Genomic DNA, 25084 nt, shown 5'->3' with positions numbered 1-25084 from the left:
AGTTAGTCTCCTATGCTGACAACACCTAACTGCTAATCTCCCTATCTCAAGCACCTTGAGCAGCGGCATCAAATTTTAAGGCCTGTATGCAGGATCTGGCCACATGGATGAACTCGCACTGCCTAAAGTTAAACGGCTCCAAAACCGAGGTACTGGTGGTTGGTGGCACCAGCCTCAACTGGACAGCGAATTGGTGGCCACCATGTTTGGGTCCTACCCCCACCCCTTGTAAGGAAGCTAAGAACCTGGGGATATGGGTGGACCCTACTCTATCCTATGAGGGCCACATTCGTCGCCTTGTGGGGAAGTGCTTTGGGGTGCTAAAACACTCAATCAAACCTTGGATCTACTTCCCCTTGAAGCTAGACGCACCCTGACACAGGCCCTCGTGACGTCCCGCTTAGATTACGGAAATGTACTGTTTTTGGGCGCCACGGGAAAAAGTTTGGGACGTCTACAAGTCCTTCAAAACTCGGCAGCTCGACTAGTTCTGAGACTTCCGAAAAGAGCAGCGTCTCACACTGCTCTTGCGGTCCTACACTGGTTGCCAGTTAAAAATAGAGTAATGTACAAAGCTCTCCTCATATGTCATCGGATATTATGGCAGAATGCTCCCTCCTATCTCCATTACCTAATACAAAGATACGAGCCAAGAAGAGCCCTGCGTTCTGTAGGCAAGGGCCAGTTGATGGTTCCCCGTGTAAGAAGCGTCAAACTTGGGGGCAAATCCTTTAGAGTCTCAGCAGCCCAAAATTGGAACAAACTTCCGATTTGCCTCAGACTGGAAAAATCTGAAGTCAATCTGAAGTCAAGTTCAGAAGTCTTTTAAAAACTCACCTGTACAGCTCATAAAGCTCGTTAGATGAATGTTGGTGCATCTTCTGCTGTCTTTCTGTTCTTCTCTCCATAGCGCGGGGGCACGCCGTGATGGCGCCGCCAAGCGCTCTACAAACTACTTTATTATTATTATTATTATTATTAACAGTCAGCTTGGACCAAACTCCTAACAATGGAACCTGGAACACACTCAAAGAGAAACATGTCGCATGCAGTGGCATGCCACCATTACATACATTTCTTATAGGAATATAACGATAAAAGAGAATATAACAGTAGTCTGAGTTGTGCTGCTTGGGAGTCTACCACAAAACCCCGAAATCAACTGGAAGGGGCAGAGAACTGACTTGGGCTTGTTGATGTTGAAGCCCAACTCCTGAAGAAGGGAAACCATCACCTATAAATGTAGGGTGGCTAGGGACATTGACTGAGCGATGATAAGTATGTTGTCTAGTCGTATTGTCTAGTCGTATTATCAGTCGTATTCCCTGCTCCCTCAGGTGGGCCACCACTGGCTTCATCAGTTTGGTGCCGAAGAAAGTCCGAAAGGAAGGACCAAATATTCTAGGCACCTTTCCTTCCACATGAATTGTAGAACACAATGGTGTGGTGGGTAGATGGTAATGGTAATGTAGGCATCTTTTAAGTCTAAAAGGACCATCCAGTCCCCCTTCCTCAGTAGGACTGCCAGTAGATGGCTACCCTCCGTCTTGAAGTGTTTGTAAGTGACAAACTGATTGAATTCCTTCAAATTTAGGACCAATCTGTGTCCGCCTCCCTTTTTCTGCACCAAAAAGACATTGCTGCAGAAACCAATGGGAGTGTAGTCGCAGTATGCTACAGCATGTTTCCGCAGCAAGTCCTCTATTTCTGCGTTTGGGCAGGGGATCTTTATACGGAGTCTGATAAAACTCTATCTGAAAGCCCTGAATCGTCTGTAGGATTCACGCATCCTGAGTGATGGTTTTCCATCTGGGAAGGAAGAATTGGACTCGACCCCCCAAAAGTGTGGAAACAGCATTTATTATCCTTACCTGAGGGGGGCTGATTCTGGAATCCCGCTCTATGACCTCCTCAGTTGAAGCGACTGCAGGAGAACCTCTGCCTTGTGGGGTAGAACATGCCACCTTTGGTAGTGTCTTGCCAGTAACCTCTGCCGCGGCTATAGCCGCCTAGTGGGGGGCCTTTGTTGTAATAGCGGCCTTACCGAAAAGGTCGCTTGAAAAACCCTCTTGTTATTAGACTGGGCTTTGTCAAGGAAGGAAAAAATACCCACGTATTTTGACAAATACTTGACAAATCTGTCCCCAAATAGGAGGCCCTCAGATAAGAGAGCTGCTTCCGCAGAAGCGAGTTCCATCAGGTTGGAGTCCATCCTAATGAGCATCGATTTTCGCCTTTCTATAGAAATGGCGCAGTTGGTGTTTCCTAAGAAAGAAATGTCTCCTCGTATCCAGCCTGCCAGAATATCCGGGTCCACCGGGGAAACCAGTGTCTTTGGCCACTAAGACCATCTCCTATATTTTGATAAATACAACGCATTGGAAAAATCAGTTGCAAAAATGTACTGTTTGCTCGACTATTTGAAAGAGGGTCTGGGAAGCGTCGAGCGTTGCACTCAACTTAGCACTTGACATTTTAAAGCTCAATCACACAATATGCTTGTGGTATCACAATTCACTTCCTGGGTTGCCCGGGCTGCTACCTCCCAAACCGGCAGTTGAGCGGCTTTGCTGTTTAAAGACAATCTTTCGCTCTTTTTAGGGTGTGAGTATGAGTGGTTTGTCACCAGCATGCTACCCTTCAGATGTTGTTCATGGATTGACTACCCTCGCACCAGGCCTCTTATTTTGTGACCTGACTGCGTTGTGGATTTTACTAGAAATGGTAGAAGTCCCTGCTGTAGATCGCCTCCCTCTCGTTCTTGAACGGGTCTATCAGTATGCTTAGCTTAGATGGCGTACAGTGGCTTAGCAGGCTCGGAAGGGGTAGAACAAATTATGGCAGTTAATGATGCCACAATAAAAGCTGTAGGTATTAAAATAATGACCCTAAGTGCTGACTTAGTTCTTTCGAGCCTTATATACTGTGGTGAAACATGAGCATGATTGTTCATTATAGTAACATAACATAATAACACAACATAACATAACATAGTCCATGTCTTTGAAACATTGCCCTTCATGACCGCTGCTTTAGACATCCTTTACTCCTGGGTAACAATGAAAAAGAGATTCTAATAGGTCCCTCAGGCTTCTTTTCACTGGTCACACGACAAACTCGGTCGCTGTGGTTCAGTGCTATGCTCCTTTGCACTGTTTTCTGCCAGCCTTGTGTCTAGTAGCCACCATCGTAGCGCAGCTCTATGCAGGACCCTCAGCTCTGATCCTGGGCGCAACTGCTCATTTGTTAACTCTGAGCTCTGGCCATCGGGCCTCGGTGGTCCTTACAGGACCCTCGTCCTGTGGATGGATGAGACACCTCCGCAATGGAGGGTGGCGTGCCTCAGCAATGGAGGCTGAGCCCTCCGACCTCCCACCAACTGTCAAACACTCAACATCGGTACAGAGCACACATTACGTACAGTACATCCGTATGTGTATGAGACAACCACAAGCACACACCCACCACTGACACCCAAACTACAAACAGTACAGATGCCATGCAGCACGTTACACAGGGGCTCACACTGGTAGTTCTTCACAGCTGCACTCAAATTAGAAAGAAGCGCTATAATTGGCCAGGGTTATCAGCATCATAGCGCTTTTTTCCATGACTTTCAGCCACTTTCAGCATCTCTTCTGCTATTCAATATGGCTAAAAGACATTGACAGCCACAATAGCTCTTGGATTGCAGAGACCTATTGGCTTTGCCAATGCTTGTCTTTCTTCGCATTTAGCCCTCCCTATCATTCACTCCATTTTTAGTTCACAGCCTACCAGACAACACAGTTGACTACTTGTGTAAATTCTGAAAGCTGCCCTAAGAATGCATTCGGCCCAGTGCTTACTATTGGCTTTGTGGTTTGTAACTCAGAGTTGCTTGATTCTATTTGCTGGTTTTATTTGTTTTGGCTGACCAGCATGTCTTTGTCCCTGACGTGGGGCATAGTCGGTTTATTGTAAACCGGCTATGCTGTAAATTTCTGTAAATTGTCTTATTGTTCTTATCTTGTCACATTTGCTGGCACTTCAAAGACAGAGGTGAAATGTCAGACTCTGTCTTCTGAGGGAGCTTGTTGTTTACTTTTCTTTCTCTGACTTTAAAGTGAGAGGATTTATCTGACAGTCTGGGGGTGTGAAAGGAAAGGCTTTTTTTCTAACACACAACAAAAATGTAAATGTCTGTAAATGAATTGTGCTAATATTTCAGAATAGAGCAGAATTTAGAAATCACAAATTAAGCACTCTTTTGGGGAAGTTCTGAAGTGGTCTGGAAACAAAAACTTTAATGCCATCAAAACAAATCAATGCATTAGGTAATGCCATTTTCACACATTATTGTTTGTGCGATGTACATTTTTTCAGCAAAACGTGTGCCTGTGCAAATATAATGGTCATTTCATTTGAAAATGTGTTGTCTGTAATGGCAGTGCAGTACCACACCATGCATACTCCACTTGACACCACTCCAACCTGTGACACTCTACGACAATCTACGCACCTCCACTCAATGCCACTCCACTCTATGTAACTCCTCTCCACAACACTCTACAATGTTCCACTCTAGACCACACTACAACATGCCAATCTACTATACACTGGTCTACTCCACTCTCTGCCACTCCACTCTATCCCACTCCATTCTACCCCACTCTACTACACTGCTCCACTCCACTTCACTCTAAGGCACTCTGCTCTGCTCTAGGCCACTCCGCTCGGTGACTCTCTACACCACTCTAGGCCACTCTACAACACTCCACTCCTCTCTATGGCACTCTACACTGCTACACTCTACTCCACGCAACTCAAAGCCACTCCACTCGCTGCCACTCTACTCTACGCCACTTCACTCTATGCCACTCTACCCCCTTCACTGTAAGCCACTCTGCTCCTCTCTATTGCATGATACACCACTCGACGCCACTCCATGTACGTAACACTGTGGCACTCCACTCTATGACACTCTGAGCTGCTCCACTCTACGACTCTCCACTGTACAACACTTTACTTCACTCTACGCTATGCCACTCCACTCCCCTCCACTCTATGCCCCTCCTCTCTATGCCCCTCGACTCTACACCCTTCCACTCTACGACCCAGCTCTTCAATCCATGCCATTTTATGTCCCCCCCCTCCATGCTCCTTCACTCTAGACACTACATTACACTGTTCGACATTCCACAACACTTAACGGCACTCAGGTCTGCTCCACTCTACTCCACAGTATACCACTCCACACCACAATATGGCACTCCAAGACATTTCACGTCACTTTATGATACTCCACTTTATTCTATGCCACTCTGTGCCACACTACTCCAGACTGACCAATCCACTCCACACCATAAGACACTATCCTACTCCAGTCTATGAAACTCCACTCTACCAGACTCCTTTTCACAAAACTCTATGTTGCTCCTCTCTAATCCACTCTACGACCCTCATCTATATGCTCAACCACTCTAAGACACTCTACAACGCTCTTCGAAACTCTACTGTACAACACTATTCCACTCTGTGACACTCTATGCCCCTCCTCTCTACAACAGTTTACTCAACTCCACTTTACTCCCTACCACTCTATGACCCTCCACTCTATGTCCCCCATAACACTCTACTTCACTCCACTCTACCCTACTATACTGTACTCTACTCTGTGCCACTCTACTCCACCCCACTCTACTCTATGACACTTTATAACACTTTATTCCACTCTACACTACACCACTCTTGCCGTGAGATCCCTATAGGGACCACTGTAGCTTCTCCCCTATGTTTGCCTATGTTAACCTAACTGCACATGTAGTAGGCTGCTTTTTCTTTGCACATGTTACAAAAGAACACGCTTATTTTTCTGCCACTGTGTTATTTAGGAAATAGACTGCACATGTTTTGGTAGTCAGATTTTCTGCTGGGATTTAGTCTGAACAGTTCATACAAGGTCAAACAACATTGTGCCCTGTTTTTCTCTGTGGTTGGACACCAATACCGAGACATAATAGAAAAATCCAGCTGCTTTTTTCGAACAAGGCACTTCTTATCAAATATGCCGAGACTTGTTGTTCTGACTATAGAGAGGAGAGATGCTTGCAGGGAAAAGGTCCTGAGATGAGAGAGCTGCACGTCTCAGATGCAGACCAGCTGATTATGAACATCAGGTATGGGCTCCGGCACTAATCCCAGAGATCTTTAATATAGTATTGTACTCCCATGAAGTGGGTAGGCAGGTTTGTAATTCGCTATGACAGGGCTTTTTTGTGCACAGTTTATTGATTATGCTAATGAAGTTGCTGACTTGCATACGTTTTCTAATTGCAGCACTGTTGCTTCATGATAGAGCACAATAGTTTCAATAAATATTGTCATCATTTATCTTTTCTATTTATTGTGGACACGAAGGAGTGAGAGAAAGAAAGGTTAGCTCGATCCCTGAGAGGGTTCAAAGTGTTGTGTTCTGGGGAGCTAACTTACCTGTTGGTCTAGAAGGTTAGGAGGGCAGGTAAGGCGCCATGAGATTCGGACTCATTACAATGGCGGTTGGACGAGTGCCTAACCGCCATTGTTTTGGGCTCAAGATCGTCCGACAAGGAGTCGCCGGCTCGACAGCCCAGTTATGATATGACCACCATGCAGGCAGTCATAAACATCCCTTTTTTCTTTGCGGGTTGTGCTGCGGCCCAGAAAAGTGGCACTGCACAACCAGCAAACTAAAAATCAATGTTTTTGAACATCCATGCACCGTGCACCAGGCACCATGTGGTGCCTGGCTCATGGTGCATGGCTGCTTGGGGGGTGGGGCACCACATGTGCCCCCCAAGCCACATCACGGAGGCATATGGGGGACAGGGGCCCTGCTAGGGGCCCCCAAAGTCCCTTTCTGACAGCCTTTCCATGGTGGTAGGGCTGCCATGAAAAGGCTGTTGGAAAGAGACATTGCAATCCCTATGGTTGTGTCTGCGTAGGCACCACCCCCATTGTAGGGATTACGATCTGACTGATGTCCCAAGGGCTCCTTAAGCCTGTCGTAGATGTCAGTCTGTCCCTCCGACGGCTGTGCTCTGACCAACTGCATCGTATTGCATTGGCCGGACCTCTATCATGCCTGTTGGTGGCAGTCTGCCCAACATCCTAATCAGGCCCTTAGTCTGGAGTTGGGATTATAGATACTGATGTGGTATGGTGACTAAGTTCCTACATATTGATGTTCTGTGATCCCAAGCATAGTTCTGTTTCTAAACAGAACGCATGCAACACTCTACTGTACTCCACTCCACTCCACAACATTCCAGGGCACTCCCCTCTATTCCACTCCACTCTATAACACTCCACTTTACGACAATCAACAACACTCCGTTCCATTCTACAACACTCTATGATCCTCCACTTTATGACATTCTACTACACTATACTCCACTCTACGCTCCTCCACTCTACGACCCTCCCATCCACTCTATGACACTATGAAACACTCTATGCCACTCTGTGCCTCTCTACATTACGCCACTCTACACCACTCCAATCCATGCCACTCAACTCTATGCCCCTATACTCTACATCACTCCCCTGTATGCCACTCCACTCTACAGCCCTCCATTATACAACACTCTACTCTACGACACTCCAATACACCACACTCCACTCCATGACACTCCACTCTATCTCCCTTCACTTTGGAACACTCAACTACACTCCACTCCACTTTACGACACTCCACTCCACTGCGCTCAACGCCACTCCACTCTTTGACACTCTACGCCCATCCACTGCCCTCCTCTCCACGACACTCCTCTCTATGACACTCCACTCTGCGGCACTCCACTTTATGCCACCCTACTCTAATCCACACAACTCCACTCTTTTCCACTCCACTGTACTCCACCCTATGCCACTGTACTCCACTCTACTTTAATCTAGGCCACGCTAATCCATAACATTCTGCGAACCTCTATTCTATGACCCTCTTCTCCACTCTAAGCAACTCCCTCTGTGCCACTCCATGACACTTTACTCCACTCTACTCAACTACTCCCCTCTACAGCACTCCACTCTGTTCCACTTTGTCACCCCACTCTATGACACTTTATGCAACTCAACTCAATGAAACTCTACTCCACTCTATACCCCTCCACACTACGTCCCTTCACTCTAAACCACTGTACACCTTTCCACTGTAATCTACAACACTCTACTCTGTGACACTCAACTTTACAACAGTTCACAACACTCTTCTCCACTATATGCTACTCCACAACCCTCCACTCTATGCCACTCCGCTCCAATCTACACCACGCCACTCTTTGTCACTCTACGCCGCTCCACTGTATGACACACCCCTTCACTCCACACCACTTTCCTGTGGGCTACTAACATTCAGCCATGCTCACAAGCAGCCACACTGATGTACGACATGGCTAAAACACATTGGCAAAGCCAATAGTTCTTGTGTAGGCGAGACCAATTGGCTTTGTCAATGTTTGTTATTTTTTAGTAGTGACTTACACTTGGAGTTTGTGAATGCCAAAGATTAATAAACGTACTCAAAAGTGTAAACTCACTCAAAAATGTATATTACCTTCGTAAATCAGTCTATGTATTTTTGTCAAGAGAACACTATAACCTTCCATCTACATCCATGCTGAGACTGCAAGTATTTTACATGTTCACGGTCTTGATGCACACATTACCATTATTTGTTTAACTATTCCCAATCGAGTTTGGCTGCGTTTACTAACTTGCACAAAATCTTTTTAATACCTATTCAGCATTTTTCAAAAACAAACAAATAAATAACTTGCATGTCCTTAACATTGTGTCCTCTGTTCTGTGTTTTAATTTCCAATGCTTTGTCTCTTGTTTCACGTCACTTTTGGTTGATAGAGTTAAGCAGTGTGACACCAGAAACACAGAACTCCAATAGACACACAAGATGGCACTCGTGATAGAAATATTCCTTTTATTATCCACATCCAATCTCTCGCTTCCATACCATTTAAATGGGAAATGCCATGCATCCAATAACGTTACTAATCTAAGGTCAGGTGTAGACACCTTGGGTTTTGTATATAAAAAATTAGAGTCTCTCTATAACATTAAACAAGACCGAATGTAAAAAAATGAATCAATTCATAGAAATGCTGCATTTTTTTCAAAACATTATTTGGGGGGAGAGGTCCCCAAACCTCCAATGCAGTGGCCAGGCACTCTCGCGGAGCTCGCTTGCTATATGCAGTGGGTGGGCTGGTCTGACAAAATTTGCCAGACTTCTTTCAGTTCCCAGTCCAGCCCTGGTTAGGATTGCTGAGTGATGGGGCTATACTGAACATGTACAATGCTGAAAATATTTGTATATTATAACAAATCTGATTACAGTGTTGTTCAATCCTGCTCCTGCATATTTCCGACAGTGGCACACTGGTTGTAATTCTTGAAACTGGCTTTTAGACGCCATAAACACTTGTTTACCCCTTACAAACAAAAAAACTGATAACCATTGACCACCAGCTCCATGGTTCAATAAGTCACTGAAAATTGAAAAAGCAAACTGAAAAGTTTTGGAGAGAAAGTGGAGAAAGAAATACACTTCCATATCTAAATCTGTTTACAAAAGTGCATTAAAAAACTATCATAAACCCTGCAAATTAGCTCCAGCAGACTTTGTTTTTACTACCATTGTAAATGCTATTAACTGCTCCAAGACTCTTTTTTAATACAGTCAAGGAACTTGTGGGCTCTAAAACACAAGCGCAGTCTCCTGCACTAACTAAACCAAAATGTGAGGCCTTGGCCACTTTTTTTGTTCAAAAAGTAGACAAGATATACCGAGACATTGTGCTGTATCAGGCAAGAAATCCCTCTAATGCTCCTTCACCTCAACTTTCTCTTGGTATTATTGCCTCACTCCTAAATCAAGCAGAGCAACTGGATCTCCCTGGCCATTCTATTGCGACTTGGCCTCTACTTACTACAGAAAGCTTAACTAAACTTTTAAACAATATTAAATCCGGATCTCCTAATGATCTATTACCTGTTTCAGTATTAAAGCAGCTGAGCTGATCTTCACTATCTGTGATAACGGGTCTCCTTAATGTCTCACTGCAGGAAGCCGTCATTCCATCAACATGGAAACATGCTATGATCCATCCCCTTCTTAAAAACGCAAATGCTGACTCTGATGTGTCCAGTAATTACCGTCCTATATCTCTACTTCCTGTCTTTTCAAAGATTTTGGAAAGACATATCCACTCACACCTAACTCAGCTTGTGACAACACACAGACTTCTTCGTCCCTCTCAGTCAGGTTTCAGAGCAGGTTTTTCCACAGAAACCACCCTACTTGGGGTCACAGAAAGTATACATCACCATCTGGACAATGGAGACACCGTTGCGCTCATTTTACTAGATCTGAGCGCCGCCTTTGATACGGTGTCTCATGCTGTGCTAATAAATACACTGAAGTCACAGGGTATCGGCGGGCACGCCTTAAACTGGCTTATTGCTTTCCTTGCAAATCGCACTTTCCAAGCATTCTCACAAACAGCCTGCTCTGAAGTCTGCTCTTTTGCCCTTGGGGTGACACAGGGATCCATCCTCAGCCCCTTGTTATTCAATCTTTATGTAAGACCACTGGCTGAGGTTGCTGAGAAATCAGGGTTATCCCTTTTCTCTTACGCCAATGATTCTCAAATCATCTTCTCCCTTTCCTCACACAATACAAATGCCCCTTCTATTTTAAAATTGGCTTAAACAAAATAGCATTGTGGATGCAGCAAATTTTTCTAAAGCTAAATGGAGAGAAAACGGAGATTTTGGTGTTAGGAAAAAAAAAAGATCTCTAGAACCCCCAACACTGGCCATGTGAAATGGGTGATCTTCCGTCCCCTTCCCCCCAAGTTCGAAATCTAGGCATCACGATTGATGATTCACTCAGCATGCACCCCCAATCAGTCAAAGTCGCAGCGACTTGCTTCACCATTCTCAAATGGTTAAGGAAAATCTGTTGGATTCTACCAGAATCTACCAGAAAAACCGTAGTCAATGCCCTAATTACATCTAGGCTTGACTATGGAAATGTACTTTATCTAGGCGCTAACAAATCTGTAGTCCAGAGACTACAGATGGTACAAAACACTGCTGTCAGACTTCTGTGTGGAGTCCCTAAGACCACCTCCATCTCGACCTATCGACGCAAGCTGCATTGGCTTAAAGTTGAAAACCGAATAAAGTTCAAGGCACTGAGTTATATGCACGAAATAAAATCCTGTTGTGCTCCTCGTTATCTTCAGTCCTTGGTCAGTCCTTACTTATCTTCCCGAAATATCCGCTCTGCCACCCAAGGAATGTTCATCATCCCTAAATTCAAATTAGCCCGGATGGGCGGTAGGTTTTTCTCTTACCTTGGTCCCTCGTCTTGGAACTCTTTACCCACAGCACTCCGTAACGAGATAAACTATACTCAGTTTCGCAAGTCTTTAAAAACATGGCTATTCGACAGATAAACTGCCTTTTCTCTTTTCCTCCAAGCCCTGACTTGCCTTTTGCGCCGGGAAACCCTTTTTGGGTATCTATTGAGCATTATAAATTTAAAAACTAACTAACTAATTAACTCTATTATAATGTGTGCACTGTCATTAAAGTGGCAAGTCATAACATTATCATTACTATTGTTTAAGTCGCAGTCTTTAGGACTGAGGGTTGTTCTATGTCTGAAGCCATTCAACCATTCCTCAATGCAGTCACCCATTTATCAATCCACTCACTGACTCACCTATTCATTTTGAATGCCCTCAGTCACTCACTTATTCATCCTTCCGTCCACTCACACATCCACTCAACTGTGAACTCATTCCCACATGAACACACTCACCAACACACTTAAATTTGCCAGACAGTGAAGAATCACTTTCATTTCTAAAATAGCCAGACCTATTGGCTTTGCTAATGCTTATTTTTCTTATTGCCAATGCGGAGCTAGCATTTCTTTTTCTCTTCTTTCCAATGCTGTTCAACATCAAGCATTGGCAAAGAGCTAAAAGGTCAGCTAAAGCCTTCCAAAGGTGTCACCTATTGGCTTTGCCAGTGCATCAACACTCATCCACACATGGGTACTCAGCTCATATACAGCTAACAATCAACAGGGCAATGACTAGCCTTTCTTTTGAAAGTCTGAGTCCTGCTGAGGTGGAGTAAGGTGATACTAAAGCAGGCAGTTTTGTGTTGCCTACAAAGTCACTACAATTTACTGAGTCCATCCTGGCCAGTGGTGTTCTTCAAGATATACTCATGTCCGTTTGTTCGTGTATACTTCCCCACAACTGCATTGGCTACTTTACGCCAACCACGCCCACCACTGTTATCATTCAGATGAGGACAGATCTTCAAAACACAGGCCTACAGGGCTACCTCTGGCAGCCTGGCCCACAACACAGTCAACTGCTAACCAGGGACCTCAAAATTACAAATGTCATTAGTTATACATATTTTTTCTTAATATTTAGATTTTATTACGCTTTACTAAATTAGACAGAGAGAGGTTCGAAACTCTGTTTAGTGAGCTATGTTCCTATTAATGTGTTTTCTCCTTGAAAATGGTAACGTGTTCAGAGAGCAACAGAACTAGCTGAATAGTTATCACTGAGTAAGTAGTTCTAGTACCATTACACTCTATAAAACTGAATGGCCGTAATAAGTGCTTTCCCACAAAAAAGGAAACACCATTGTGTTGTATCAGGGAAACATCCTTTACAACGCAACTTTTACCACGCAGTGCTATTACAACGCAGGTTTTACAACGAAAACCATTACAACACATTGCGCTGGGGGGCGCTCAAGGATAGGGAATAGATTTAATTTACTATCCAACGCCTTCCCTAGTGTCCACGGGGACTGGAGTTGGAATAGTAAATTAAACTATTCACTATCCGGCACCCCAAAGCGCTATGCGTTGTAATGGTATGCGTTGTAAAAACTGCGTTGTAACAGCATGCGTGGTAAAAGCATGCGTTGTAACGTCATACATCCGTTGTATCAATAACCCAGCATATCCAGATCAGACCAGCTGAGGTTCAGGAGTGCACATCACTGAAAATAGCAGTATAACCTGCCTCGCAACTGGTAAAAGAGCCAATTAACAAACCTGCACCTTTATCGTGTAAAACAGTAACCTGATGGTATACATAGACCTCTGATTCTTAAGAACCCTAAGGGTAGGAAAAATTGCTACATCCATTATCCTACTGATGCTTTAATGTAATAAAGTTTAGATAAACTTGGAGACCCTAATAAAAACTGCATTCTTATTAATGAAAAAGATATAACGTTCATAGGAGCTCTACAAATTGTATTCGTGTGATAAAACAATTGATTTCACATAAACAGTTCAGTCAGTTGGCACAATATCTCCAGAAGACATGTCATGTTTCAGGCAAGATTTTTGTATCTCTTCCTCCTTAAACAAAATTAAAATATCAGTCAGATCTTTGGAAATAAGCGTCAAATAGCAGAAGTCTTTCTGCTTTTGGCTGCCAATGTGTGTTTCTCTGGCTAACCTGCTTTCTTAGGGCTGTAATATGATCTCTCAAGAATATTGTTTTTGAGGATTGCCGTGGACTATCTCTTTTGATCGTAAAGAATGCTTTGTTAGTGTCTCCAACTTTATGGAAACATTACATGAACCTCCTATATTACAGTTGTTACTATACAAATATGTCAGTAAAGTAGGTCTCTGGTGGACTTTTCTCCTCCTGGCTGTTGTTCTGTCCAAATACGTTTATCTATGTTAACTAATATTACGAATAAATGATTATTAGTACACTGGTAGTCACTTTATTAAAAAAAACTAAGGTGACAGCTGTAGGTTATATTGATATTGATTACTGAAAAGGAAGTTCATCTATTGCAGTCAAGTTGATACTCTACAGTCATTGGTGTTTATAACTCTATGTGGGTTTCTTTCTATTACAGTAAATAAATACGTCGCCAGAGTATTCACCGGTGCCAATAACGGTAGTGGGACGGACGCAGATGTTTTTCTCAATATCTTTGGAGAGAATGGAGATACTGGTAAACTTCGGCATGCAATACGTTTCTGAAGCCACACCTTTTTTACTTTAATCTAAGATGATCAGAAAATATGTGTAGAAAGTCTTTTCACAGTGAAGCTGGAAATCTGAAATATGATATTAAAATTACCTAAAACATGGTAGATATCTTGAATTTTACACTGAAGCATCAACTTTCAAATGTGTGTTGATTAAAAGTATATACTTCAAAGATAGAATGTACTATTGTATGCCTGATAAGAAAGAAAGAATTCCTGTTTATCTTTTCCAAAACTGGTACTCACTCCATCAGTAACCTTTCAAATTTTAGAACAGATCACACAATACGTATAGAGATATGAAAGTAAACTTGAAAAAGCTATTTAATACAAATATACTATGCTGTTTGTGTATTTGTTTACCGTTTTTTCAAGATCCTTATGGGGTAGAGATAGAAAATAATTGTAAATCGACGCTCTGAGATTTAAATCCATGTCCGAGTGTAGATTTTTGATACTGCAGGAAGCTTGAATGGAAATCTTCGCCTGGCACCGGTTTCCATGTGGATTCCTTGAAAAATCACTTGATTTCTAAATCGAGATCACATTCCCTCCGTACAAAGATCTTTCTAGTGGAGAACTTCTCACAAGAAGAATGGAATCCCCTGTGCAAATACATATTTTTTAATTTTTATACATTTTTCTTCCTCAAATTGGAAAGGGATTTATAAATAATACTCTTTACAGTCCGGAAAAGAAATTGTTAGCAGTGGGTGAATAATCAGAAACGTAGGTGTTTGTGGCCATTCACAAAAATCTAAGGCTGAGTGGAATTTACGGGCATAGAGGTTTGCACTCGTGGTGGAGATCTCCATGCACTTTAATGGGCTTTCACCTTCAGTAATAGTTTTGACAATTCCTTGCAGGCATAATTAAGGCAACTGTACTCATAAACGTATATGGATCCCTGTATTCACCTTCTGAATAGGCCCTATAGACTGAAGTTGATAACTTGGAAGGTAGATTTCCAAAGTTACTATAATAGACCCAACCATGTCAATAAATTCCAGGATCTCTCTATTTAAACACTTTACATAGTCCTAGGGGATGCAGAAGGCTCGGCACACCAATAAACTGCACATCTGGATGGATTAATGCCTATCAACTACACTATGAATTATAAAACGGACAAATCGACTTCCGGACCCCAAATATAAACCGCAGCTTGCCCGAGTGTTGCTCCTGTCACTGATGTGTGGACTCTTGACTATTTTGCAATAGGCAGTGTGAGATAGTGAACTAAGAGTTTCCGCATGAGGTAGGCTTCCTTTCATTTGACATGAAGTTGCTCTGGTCTTAACCCGTGGTCCTGTTAATATTGTATTGTTCTTGTGTTTTGGTGTATGGCGGTGTGGTTGACTGAGAGGATGTTTGAATGTAAGAGTTTGGTTGGGGGCTATCTGATATGTTTCTGTTGATCAAATTGTATTGTATATATATATATATAGAGTGTTTTCTATGAAACAATTTAGGATTGACTTGAAATAATAAAACCATTTGTTTTTCTAATAATGTTTGCTGTGTGGGACAATGATGGTATATGAAAAGTAATGGATATATTACCTACAGGTATCTAATGTTCTAGGAGAGGTTTGTATGTTTTTTTAGCTCTGGTCTTAAGTACCTGTACCATAGGCCGCCATTCACTTCCCGCATTTCTGTTCTTATTATCTCAGGGGAGCGAAGACTCGACAATGACAAAGACAACTTTGAGAAAGGTGCTGAAGACAAATTTACCATTGATGCTCCAAATCTCGGCAAGATCAGGAAGATTACCATTGGCCATAACAACAAGGGATCATCTGCCGGCTGGTTTCTTGAGAAGGTTTGTTTTGTGATATAAATAATTTATGCTTCAAAGATGAGCTTCATTTATTGACAGTACTAACAGAGAAAGATCATATTCTAAGTTCGATTTCAGGTCCTGCATTTACTTCTAAATATTTAAGAATATTAATGCAAAGGAATAACTAGAATGATTCAGACTTCATTTCAGCTGTAGCTAGTGGATAATATATATATATATTTATTTTACTCATGTAATCTGCCTTCTTAAAACTGAAAAACAATTGTGAAATTTAAACTAATATGCCACTTTGCCTAATTATGCAGCATTCGCCTTAAAATTTTACAGTGAAGGTGGCAATTTGCAGTACAAATTTACAGTGAATTGTGCAATTTGTGGGGAGATTTTACTGCAAATGCATGGGAACAACAGACCATGGGAGGCTGTGGTTCGTGGTGCTCTTCTTTAAATGCATCCTCGAGCCAAAAGTTGGCATGAGCATGCATTTCGTGCTAAAATATAGCACAAAACAACAGATTTGCATTTCACATAATTACGCGTAATTGCGCTGTATTTTCACATCATCATGCAAAAGCAAATTATGCAATTTTCACACCCCCTTAACTAAATTTCCATAATATCAAGTGTCTGCTACGCTCCTGGTATTTTGGTTCCTCTTTGAGCTCTCAATTGTTGCATCCAGGTGCATAAGACAACAAATGACATACACCTAAAACCAGCCAGGACTATATACTTTGTCAATGGTTGTTAGCTGTTTAAGATAAATGAGTAACAACAATCTTGTACATAAATAATATTGAAAATGTTTGAATATTGAAATTGAAACTGTAAATTAAACATTACTGAGGCCTATGAAAGGGGTAGTGGTCTTCAGAGTGTCTCAATCACTACCATTATGCTCATTAGGTACATCTTTTTTCTCTCCACGCCTCGTCCATCCACATATCGTGCATCTTATCTCTTTCCTCTGTAGATTCTCTTTTCACTCTACCCTGAATGCTCTTCTTCCTATCCTGGAGGAGAAGTGTGGCTCACTGGTTAGAGGAGGCAGACCCTGATGCAGAGGTCAGACCCGGGACCAGGGTTCAATTCCCGACGCGGCAGGGTCTTGAGCCCAAATGTCCACGGACTCGATAATTCTCGCCTCGGTGCCTACTCAAATCATGGGTTCACACTCTGCAGCTCTGGGCAATAGCTTGCTTAATCTCCACTACGGCCCCCCCGCGGCGGGATGCCTGGTCTTCACCTTGGGGATGCCCAGTAGGGGTAATCTCGCAGGGAAAGCCAGGACGGGTTCCCAAAGCAAGCGGTAAGAGACCTGTCGGTGATTTGGCGCTATATAAATCGAAATTAACATAACATATCCTTCACAGTGCACAGCTGCCCAACAGCTCAGGGACCTCAGTACAAAAGAGGTCAGTTTTAGCATCACATCTGTGAGACCCATGTCCTTCTGATATGTGTATCTGATCTTTACGTCAGCAGTGACCTGCTTGAAACCACATTTTTAAACTATGGGGAAGAGACACCACGGACTCGGTGTGAGCTACGGCTGAGCTCCCGACATAGCCAAAACAGTCTCAGTCTTGTTAAGTAGCCATTTTCTATAGGGTATTCCTAGTCCACCCTGCCTTGGCAAAAACTGTACACTCTTCCGCAGAATAAAATGCAAAGGATACATGCACAGCTAAACAAAAAACATATGACAGCTAACAAATAATCATGATAAAGATCTCAAACTAATTTATTTAAAAGGACAGAGATTTAATGATTGAAATTACACAATATAAAATGTCCCAAAGTAATGACCAGTAAAAATATAAGTTACTGAGGTACAGAAAACCAAAATGGCAGACACATGCCTCTCTTAAGCTTCTCTTCAGATCTCGCATATTTCTACTCAAGGTAAGCATACTCCTGGCTCAAATGAAATCCCTTTCCTTCTAGGACACCTCTGTCTTCAACCTAAGCTCAGGAAAGGCTCCACTTAGTCCCTGCAAAGGGAGCAAGCGTCATGGCTGCTATCGACACGATTTTGCCTGGATATATATGTCTGCTGTCCTGAAACCCATCGCACTATAAGCTTTTGAAGCTGCCACTTGGCTACGGTGCACCCGGTGGGACCACCATGTGTGAACCATAAGTGGTTCTGCTATTTGCCTAAAATTAAATAGGGTATTTTCAGGTGATATGACAACTTATGATACAGATAAAAATATGTAGGCAAAACCCAATATTTATATTGATGTTGTCATACTTATTTACCTAAATCATTTCAACTATAAGGTTGTAGCTTTTAATAACAAAAATTAGCTAGATAGGCTTAAGAAAGAATTAATTTAAAAAAGTTTTTTCTTTGAAATCAGCCAATCTGAAGCCTCTGCAGAAACCATGGACAGCTACCCAGGTTTCCATTTTAAATGTAGCTGGGAAACTATCTTACATTTCAGCTGTACAAAACATTTTAGGGCACATATACATCTGATTTGAGGCTGATGTACAAATATGTCACAAAGAAACATAGGTTAGCATTATTGTAATTCTGTAATATACACAGAATCTGTGTCTTAGATTCTTTGGATGGGTGCTTTGGAATCAACAAAGCCATCTAACAGATTGTAGCATGTCCGTCCCAGCTTCATACTGAATAAAAAATGCATCATACCAGTAACATTGGCAGTGTGGGGCTTCAAGCACTATTCGATGGGTTGTGAGTGCAGAAAATTGGAATTCTTTTTGTAGATGTTCATAATTAGGGAGAGGAGTTGGCCTAACGGCTAGGGCGGTCGTCCTCAAATCTGGGGAACTGGGTTCGAGTCTCTGCAACAACGCTGAACATCCTGTGATTCTGGGCAAATCACTTAATCTCCCCGTGACAAACAAAACAACCAAAAATGAATGTGTCCTCATGTAACTGCAACTGGTGCTATGTAAAGCGCTATGATGCCGGATTCGGGTCAAGTCCGCGCTATATAAAACTGTGTAAAATAAATTAAAAAATTGTTCATCTGGCTTCAAATTCACCTTGACGCCTTTGGGTATTTGTTTGCCCTATATAAATAGTCATTCAACTGACCTATGGTTGAAATGACCCAATTCACAAAGACCTTCTCTGGAACAAATTGGAAGATGCGCGGAAGCATATCACATGCATAGCTTGCATTTCATATCCATTTTATATTGACTTAAATATCCTGGAGGTTCCTGGAGCACCTTTGAGACACTCATATGTAAGTGGGATTCCCAAAAATGTGTGCTGTAATTCTCCAGGTATCTCCACATTTGCTTCAGTGCAAACCTCTACTGATACACAGGGCCACTGGAAATATGCAATTCCGCGGCTGCAGAGTTTGGGGATTTGCCACATAATCAATTATCTGTTGCACAATTCGCAGATTTTACCCCAAGAAATGTTTCTATCTCAAACGGATCAAAAGTTACTAAACATGTGACAACATGTATTGCTGCACTGTGGAGGGTCCATCGCAAATATTGACTGGTCACGCTTCAATTGCCTGTTGCTGTATTTGAGTGTCAAACTGTTACTAATAAGGTGGAACCTTTGACCAGAGAATGTAGACATGTAAACTAGGCAAAATAATGCAGTAATACTGCTGCAAAATGTGCCACATTACACTACATAATTTCCTTTTCTTGCCACATAATTTAGTCAACCATGTTGCATAACTTAGTCTCCCATGTCACAAAATTCCAGTGGTCCTAAAAATGTATCAGCTGGCTGGTACACATCTGAGATGCTAGCTTGTGCAGACAATATATTGATGAAGCAGCATTGTTGTACTGGAACTGATCTTGCTGAACAGTGAATTCCAGTTGTATTCCCAGGATGACCATTAGTTGTGAAACTGTTCTCCAATGAATTTCATTATATGCAAATTTACACGTCAAAGGCATATACAAAAGAAGCTATCATGTGTGGTTCAACTTCTGGCTACTTATTTTATCCCATTCACTTTTCCTCGGCTAGGTGATCCTTGAGGACATTGGAAATAAAGCTGTGTACGAGTTCCCTGTCTCTCGCTGGTTTGCTATCGATGAAGATGATGGCAAAATCCAAAGAGATATTTTAGTGGGTGGAAGTGAGGCCACAGGTAAGAACAATACATCAAAAATACCAAAGTGCAGTGATGATCTGTTTTAAACATAAATCTATACATTGAACTGGTGTGTAAACCATTCACATCTTCCTAAGCAACAATTCTGATCTTTGAAAGTTCCTTTTGGTTGAAGTTAGTGGGCTAACCTTTACGTTTATGATTTGTATGTCAGTTCTGATTGTTTGTATTTATTACCACAAGAAGGTACTTTGGCATTTAGAGAACTCCAGTTACAGATTTGGAAGACAAATAGTTTTGGTGGATCATTTATAGCTCACTCAAGCACTGGGGTCTGACTCCATAGGGATCTCTTGTAACACAACCTGTGATTGTGCACTCTGGTACACTTGGTGCTGTGCTTGCTTCCACAGTGACATGCAGTGTTGGCCTGTGTTGATCTATGTGCTACTGCAGTTGGTGAAGCATGCATCTATCTGCTGTACTTCCACAGTGACCTCCAGTAGATACCTATATCAGTTCACCCTGATGAATCCTATGTGACGCCTGACGTCATAGTGATCGTTAGTGACAGCGTGTAGAGCTCGTGCTAGACTCCCCAGTGACTATTAGTAATCGAATATGGTACTGCACCCAGGAAACATCCAGTGCATGCGCCTGACTCCCCAGTGACCTTTGCTACCCACCTGTGATACTGTATCCTAACAGTGGAGGCTGGTAGGAGACGGGGGCCGGGGAAGGTGGGAGAGGGGAGAGGGGGAAATAAAGAAAAAATAAAACTTACCTGCTGAGGCCGTAACCAGACGTCGCAAGCCGCCGCCTCTCCTCCGCAGGACAGGAACAGGAAGCACCCTGGCTTCCAGACTCCGCTGACCAATTACGCCGCTGCTGATAGCAGTGCAGTGATTGGTCTGAGCGACGTGATTCAGCGCTTAGAGAGAGAGTGGAAGCCTGGGCATGTTCTCCACCCAGGCTGTAACACAGCCTGGGTAGAAGACATGCAAAGTGTGCATGACTGTTTAGCCGGTCCGAGACACCGGCCAAACAGTCATGCGCACTTTAGGTGCAGCAGAAGCAGCAACTCCTCCTCTCTGTGATGCAGGGAGCCCAGCCCCGCCCCTTACTAAACTGCCGTGCGGCAACTGCAATACAAAGAATAAAGTGCTAGAAACGCTGCGTTATCATTTTCTTTTTTCTTTTGTACTCCTTTAAAGCAGTGGGTCGACTCTCCCCCGCCTAACCGGAGGAGCTGCCGATGTATCCTAAATATATCCAGCATGTGTGCCTGACACCACAGCGATCTTCTGTACCTATTGGTGATGTTACGTCCATTAGGATCCAGTGCCTGACTCCACAGCGAGCTTTAGTAACCACCTGTGGTCCTGCATGGACAATACACCCCGAGCATGTGCCAGATGCCGTAGTAACCTTTAGTACCCGACTGTGGTATTGCATCCAGCGCACATCAAGAGCATGTACCTAACTCCAGAGTGACTTTTACTAATCACCTGTGATACTGCACCCGCAACTTATCTAGTGTTTGTGTACATCTCCCCACTGACCCTTAGTGTTACTCCCATCATACCCCAGTATACTGACCTTTAGGAACTGCCCCAGATTTCAATCTATTCACATGTGTTGCTTGTTTGACTCTACAATGACATTAGTGATGGCTTTTGAGACTCTGGCATGATAAAGCCAGGTCTTATGTGTGCTTGACTCCACAATGACCTGTAGTGACCACCTGTGGGACTATCTCTTTCCACATCAAGTCCTTATCTGGCTCCAAAGTGATATTTAGTGACAGCTTGTCGTACTGCACGCAGGATATATCAATTGCATGTCTGACTCCACAGGTAGCTCTAGTGAATGCCGGTGGTACTGCACCCCTGATACATCTAGTGTATGTGCCTGACTCCACTGTGAACTTTAGTTACCTCCTCTAATACCACATCTATAAATCCATGATGTGTCCAGATTTTGATCCTGATTCGTCAGTGACGTTTCATAACTTCCTGTGGTATTGCACCCATGATGCTTAAAGAGTATGTGCCCCACTCCATAGTGACCTTTAGTAACCACCTGTGGTACTGCACCCATGATGTACAAATAGTTTGTGCCTGACTCATCTGTGACCTTTAGTATCCACCTGTGGTACTGCACCCAGGATGCATCCTGCTTGGATGTATGACGTTACAACGCAGGCTATTACAACGCCTGCTTTTACAACGCGATTTTTACATCGCATACCATTACAACGCATAGTGCTTTTAGGTGCTGGGTAGTGAATAGTTTAATTTACTATTCCAACTCCAGTCCCCGTGGTCACTAGGGAAGGTTATTGGATAGTAAATTAACCTATTCCCTATCCTATAGCGCCCCCCAGAGCAATGTGTTGTAATAGTTTGCGTTGTAATGGTTGCGTTGTAATGGTAGTGCGTTGTAAAAGTTTCGTTGTAAGTGATGTTTACCATCCAGCTAATGTGCCTGACTCCACAGTGACCTTTAGTCACCTCCTGTGATACTACACCCATGATGTCTGTAGAATTTGCACCTGACTTATCAGTGACCTTGAGTATCTTCCTGTGGTACTGCACCCATGATGTCTGTAGAATTTGCACCTGGCTTATCAGTGACCTTGAGTATTTTCCTGTGATACTGCACCCATGATGTCTGTAGAATTTGCACCTGACTTATCAGTGACCTTGAGTATCTTCCTGCAATACTGCGCCCATGATGTCTGTAGAAGTTGCACCTGACTTATCAGTGACCTTGAGTATCTTCCTGTGGTACTGCACCCATGATGTCTGTAGAATTTGCACCTGGCTTATCAGTGACCTTGAGTATCTTCCTGTGATACTGCACCCATGATGTCTGTAGAATTTGCACCTGACTTATCAGTGACCTTGAGCATCTTCCTGCAATACTGAGCCCATGATGTATGTAGAATTTGCACCTGACTTATCAGTGACCTTGAGTATCTTCCTGTGATACTGCACCCATGATGTCTGTGGAATTTGCACCTGACTGAGAGTAATTGTGCCTGACTCATCTGTGACCTTTAGTATCCACCTGTGGTACTGCACCCAGGATGCATCCTGCTTGGATGTATGACGTTACAACGCAGGCTATTACAACGCCTGCTTTTAAAATGCGGTTTTTACATCGCATACCATTACAACGCATAGTGCTTTTAGGTGCTGGATAGTGATTAGTTTAATTTACTATTCCAACTCCAGTCCCCGTGGACACTAGGGAAGGTTATTGGATAGTAAATTAACCTATTCCCTATCCTATAGCGCCCCCCAGAGCAATGCGTTGTAATAGTTTGCGTTGTAATGGTTGCGTTGTAATGGTAGTGCGTTGTAAAAGTTTTGTTGTAAGTGATGTTTACCATCCAGCTTATGTGCCTGACTCCACAGTGACCTTTAGTCACCTCCTGTGATACTGCACCCATGATGTCTGTAGAATTTGCACCTGACTTATCAGTGACCTTGAGTATCTTCCTGTGGTACTGCACCCATGATGTCTGTAGAATTTGCACCTGACTTATCAGTGACCTTGAGTATCTTCCTGCAATACTGCGCCCATGATGTATGTAGAATTTGCACCTGACTTATCAGTGACCTTGAGTATCTTCCTGTGATACTGCACCCATGATGTCTGTAGAAGTTGCACCTGACTTATCAGTGACCTTGAGTATCTACCTGCAATACTGCGCCCATGATGTATGTAGAATTTGCACCTGGCTTATCAGTGACCTTGAGTATCTTCCTGTGATACTGCACCCATGATGTCTGTAGAATTTGCACCTGGCTTATCAGTGACCTTGAGTATCTTCCTGTGATACTGCACACATGATGTCTGTAGAATTTGCACCTGACTTATCAGTGACCTTGAGCATCTTCCTGCAATACTGCGCCCATGATGTCAGTAGAATTTGCACCTGACTTATCAGTGACCTTGAGTATCTTCCTGCGATACTGCACCCATGATGTCTGTGGAATTTGCACCTGACTTATCAGTGACCTTGAGTATCTTCCTGTGATACTGCGCCCATGATGTCTGTAGAATTTGCACCTGACTTATCAGTGACGGTGAGTATCTTCCTGTGATACTGCACCCATGATGTCTGTAGAATTTGCACCTGACTTATCAGTGACCTTGAGTATCTTCCTGTGATACTGCACCCATGATGTCTGTAGAATTTGCACCTGACTTATCAGTGACCTTGAGTATCTTCCTGCAATACTGCGCCCATGATGTATGTAGAATTTGCACCTGACTTATCAGTGACCTTGAGTATCTTCCTGTGATACTGCACCCATGATGTCTGTAGAATTTGCACCTGACTTATCAGTGACCTTGAGTATCTTCCTGTGATACTGCGCCCTTGATGTCTGTAGAATTTGCACCTGACTTATCAGTGACCTTGAGTATCTTCCTGTGATACTGCACCCATGATGTCTGTAGAATTTGCACTTGACTTATCAGTGACCTTGAGTATCTTCCTGTGATACTGCACCCATGATGTCTGTAGAATTTGCACCTGACTTATCAGTGACCTTGAGTATCTTCCTGCAATACTGCACCCATGATGTCTGTAGAATTTGCACCTGACTTATCAGTGACCTTGAGTATCTTCCTGCAATACTGCGCCCATGAGGTCTGTAGAATTTGCACCTGACTTATCAGTGACCTTGAGTATCTTCCTGTGATACTGCACCCATGATGTCTGTAGAAGTTGCACCTGACTTATCAGTGACCTTGAGTATCTTCCTGTGATACTGCGCCCATGATGCCTTGAGTGTATGTGCCTTACTCCTCAGTGAGTTTTAGTAACCACCTGTGGTTCTGCACCGAAGATACATCCATTGTATGTCAGACTCCATAGTGGACTCTGGTAACCTCCTGTGATACTGCACCCATGATGTCTGTAGAATTTGCACCTGACTTCTCAGTGACCTTGAGTATCTTCCTGTGGTACTGCACCCATGATGTCTGTAGAATTTGCACCTGGCTTATCAGTGACCTTGAGTATTTTCCTGTGATACTGCACCCATGATGTCTGTAGAATTTGCACCTGACTTATCAGTGACCTTGAGT

At 43.1% G+C, this 25084-nt stretch overlaps 1 protein-coding gene across 2 annotated transcripts in view; it reads left to right on the top strand.

Moving 5' to 3' along the window:
• LOXHD1 (lipoxygenase homology PLAT domains 1) overlaps window positions 1–25084 on the top strand; it is a 1099077-nt gene that overhangs the window by 594750 nt on the left and 479243 nt on the right. For both annotated transcript variants that reach the window (XM_078674764.1, XM_078674763.1), the window contains 3 exons: window positions 13960–14058; window positions 15772–15920; window positions 19891–20014. In XM_078674764.1, coding sequence (XP_078530890.1) covers window positions 13960–14058; window positions 15772–15920; window positions 19891–20014 — 372 coding nt within the window. The remainder of the gene's footprint in view (window positions 1–13959; window positions 14059–15771; window positions 15921–19890; window positions 20015–25084) is intronic.

The sequence above is a fragment of the Lissotriton helveticus genome, chromosome 2_1, assembly GCF_964261635.1.
Source record: "Lissotriton helveticus chromosome 2_1, aLisHel1.1, whole genome shotgun sequence".
NCBI lineage: Eukaryota > Metazoa > Chordata > Amphibia > Caudata > Salamandridae > Lissotriton > Lissotriton helveticus.
Note: the sequence above shows the minus strand (reverse complement) of the source record. Positions and strands in the feature narration are given on the sequence as shown.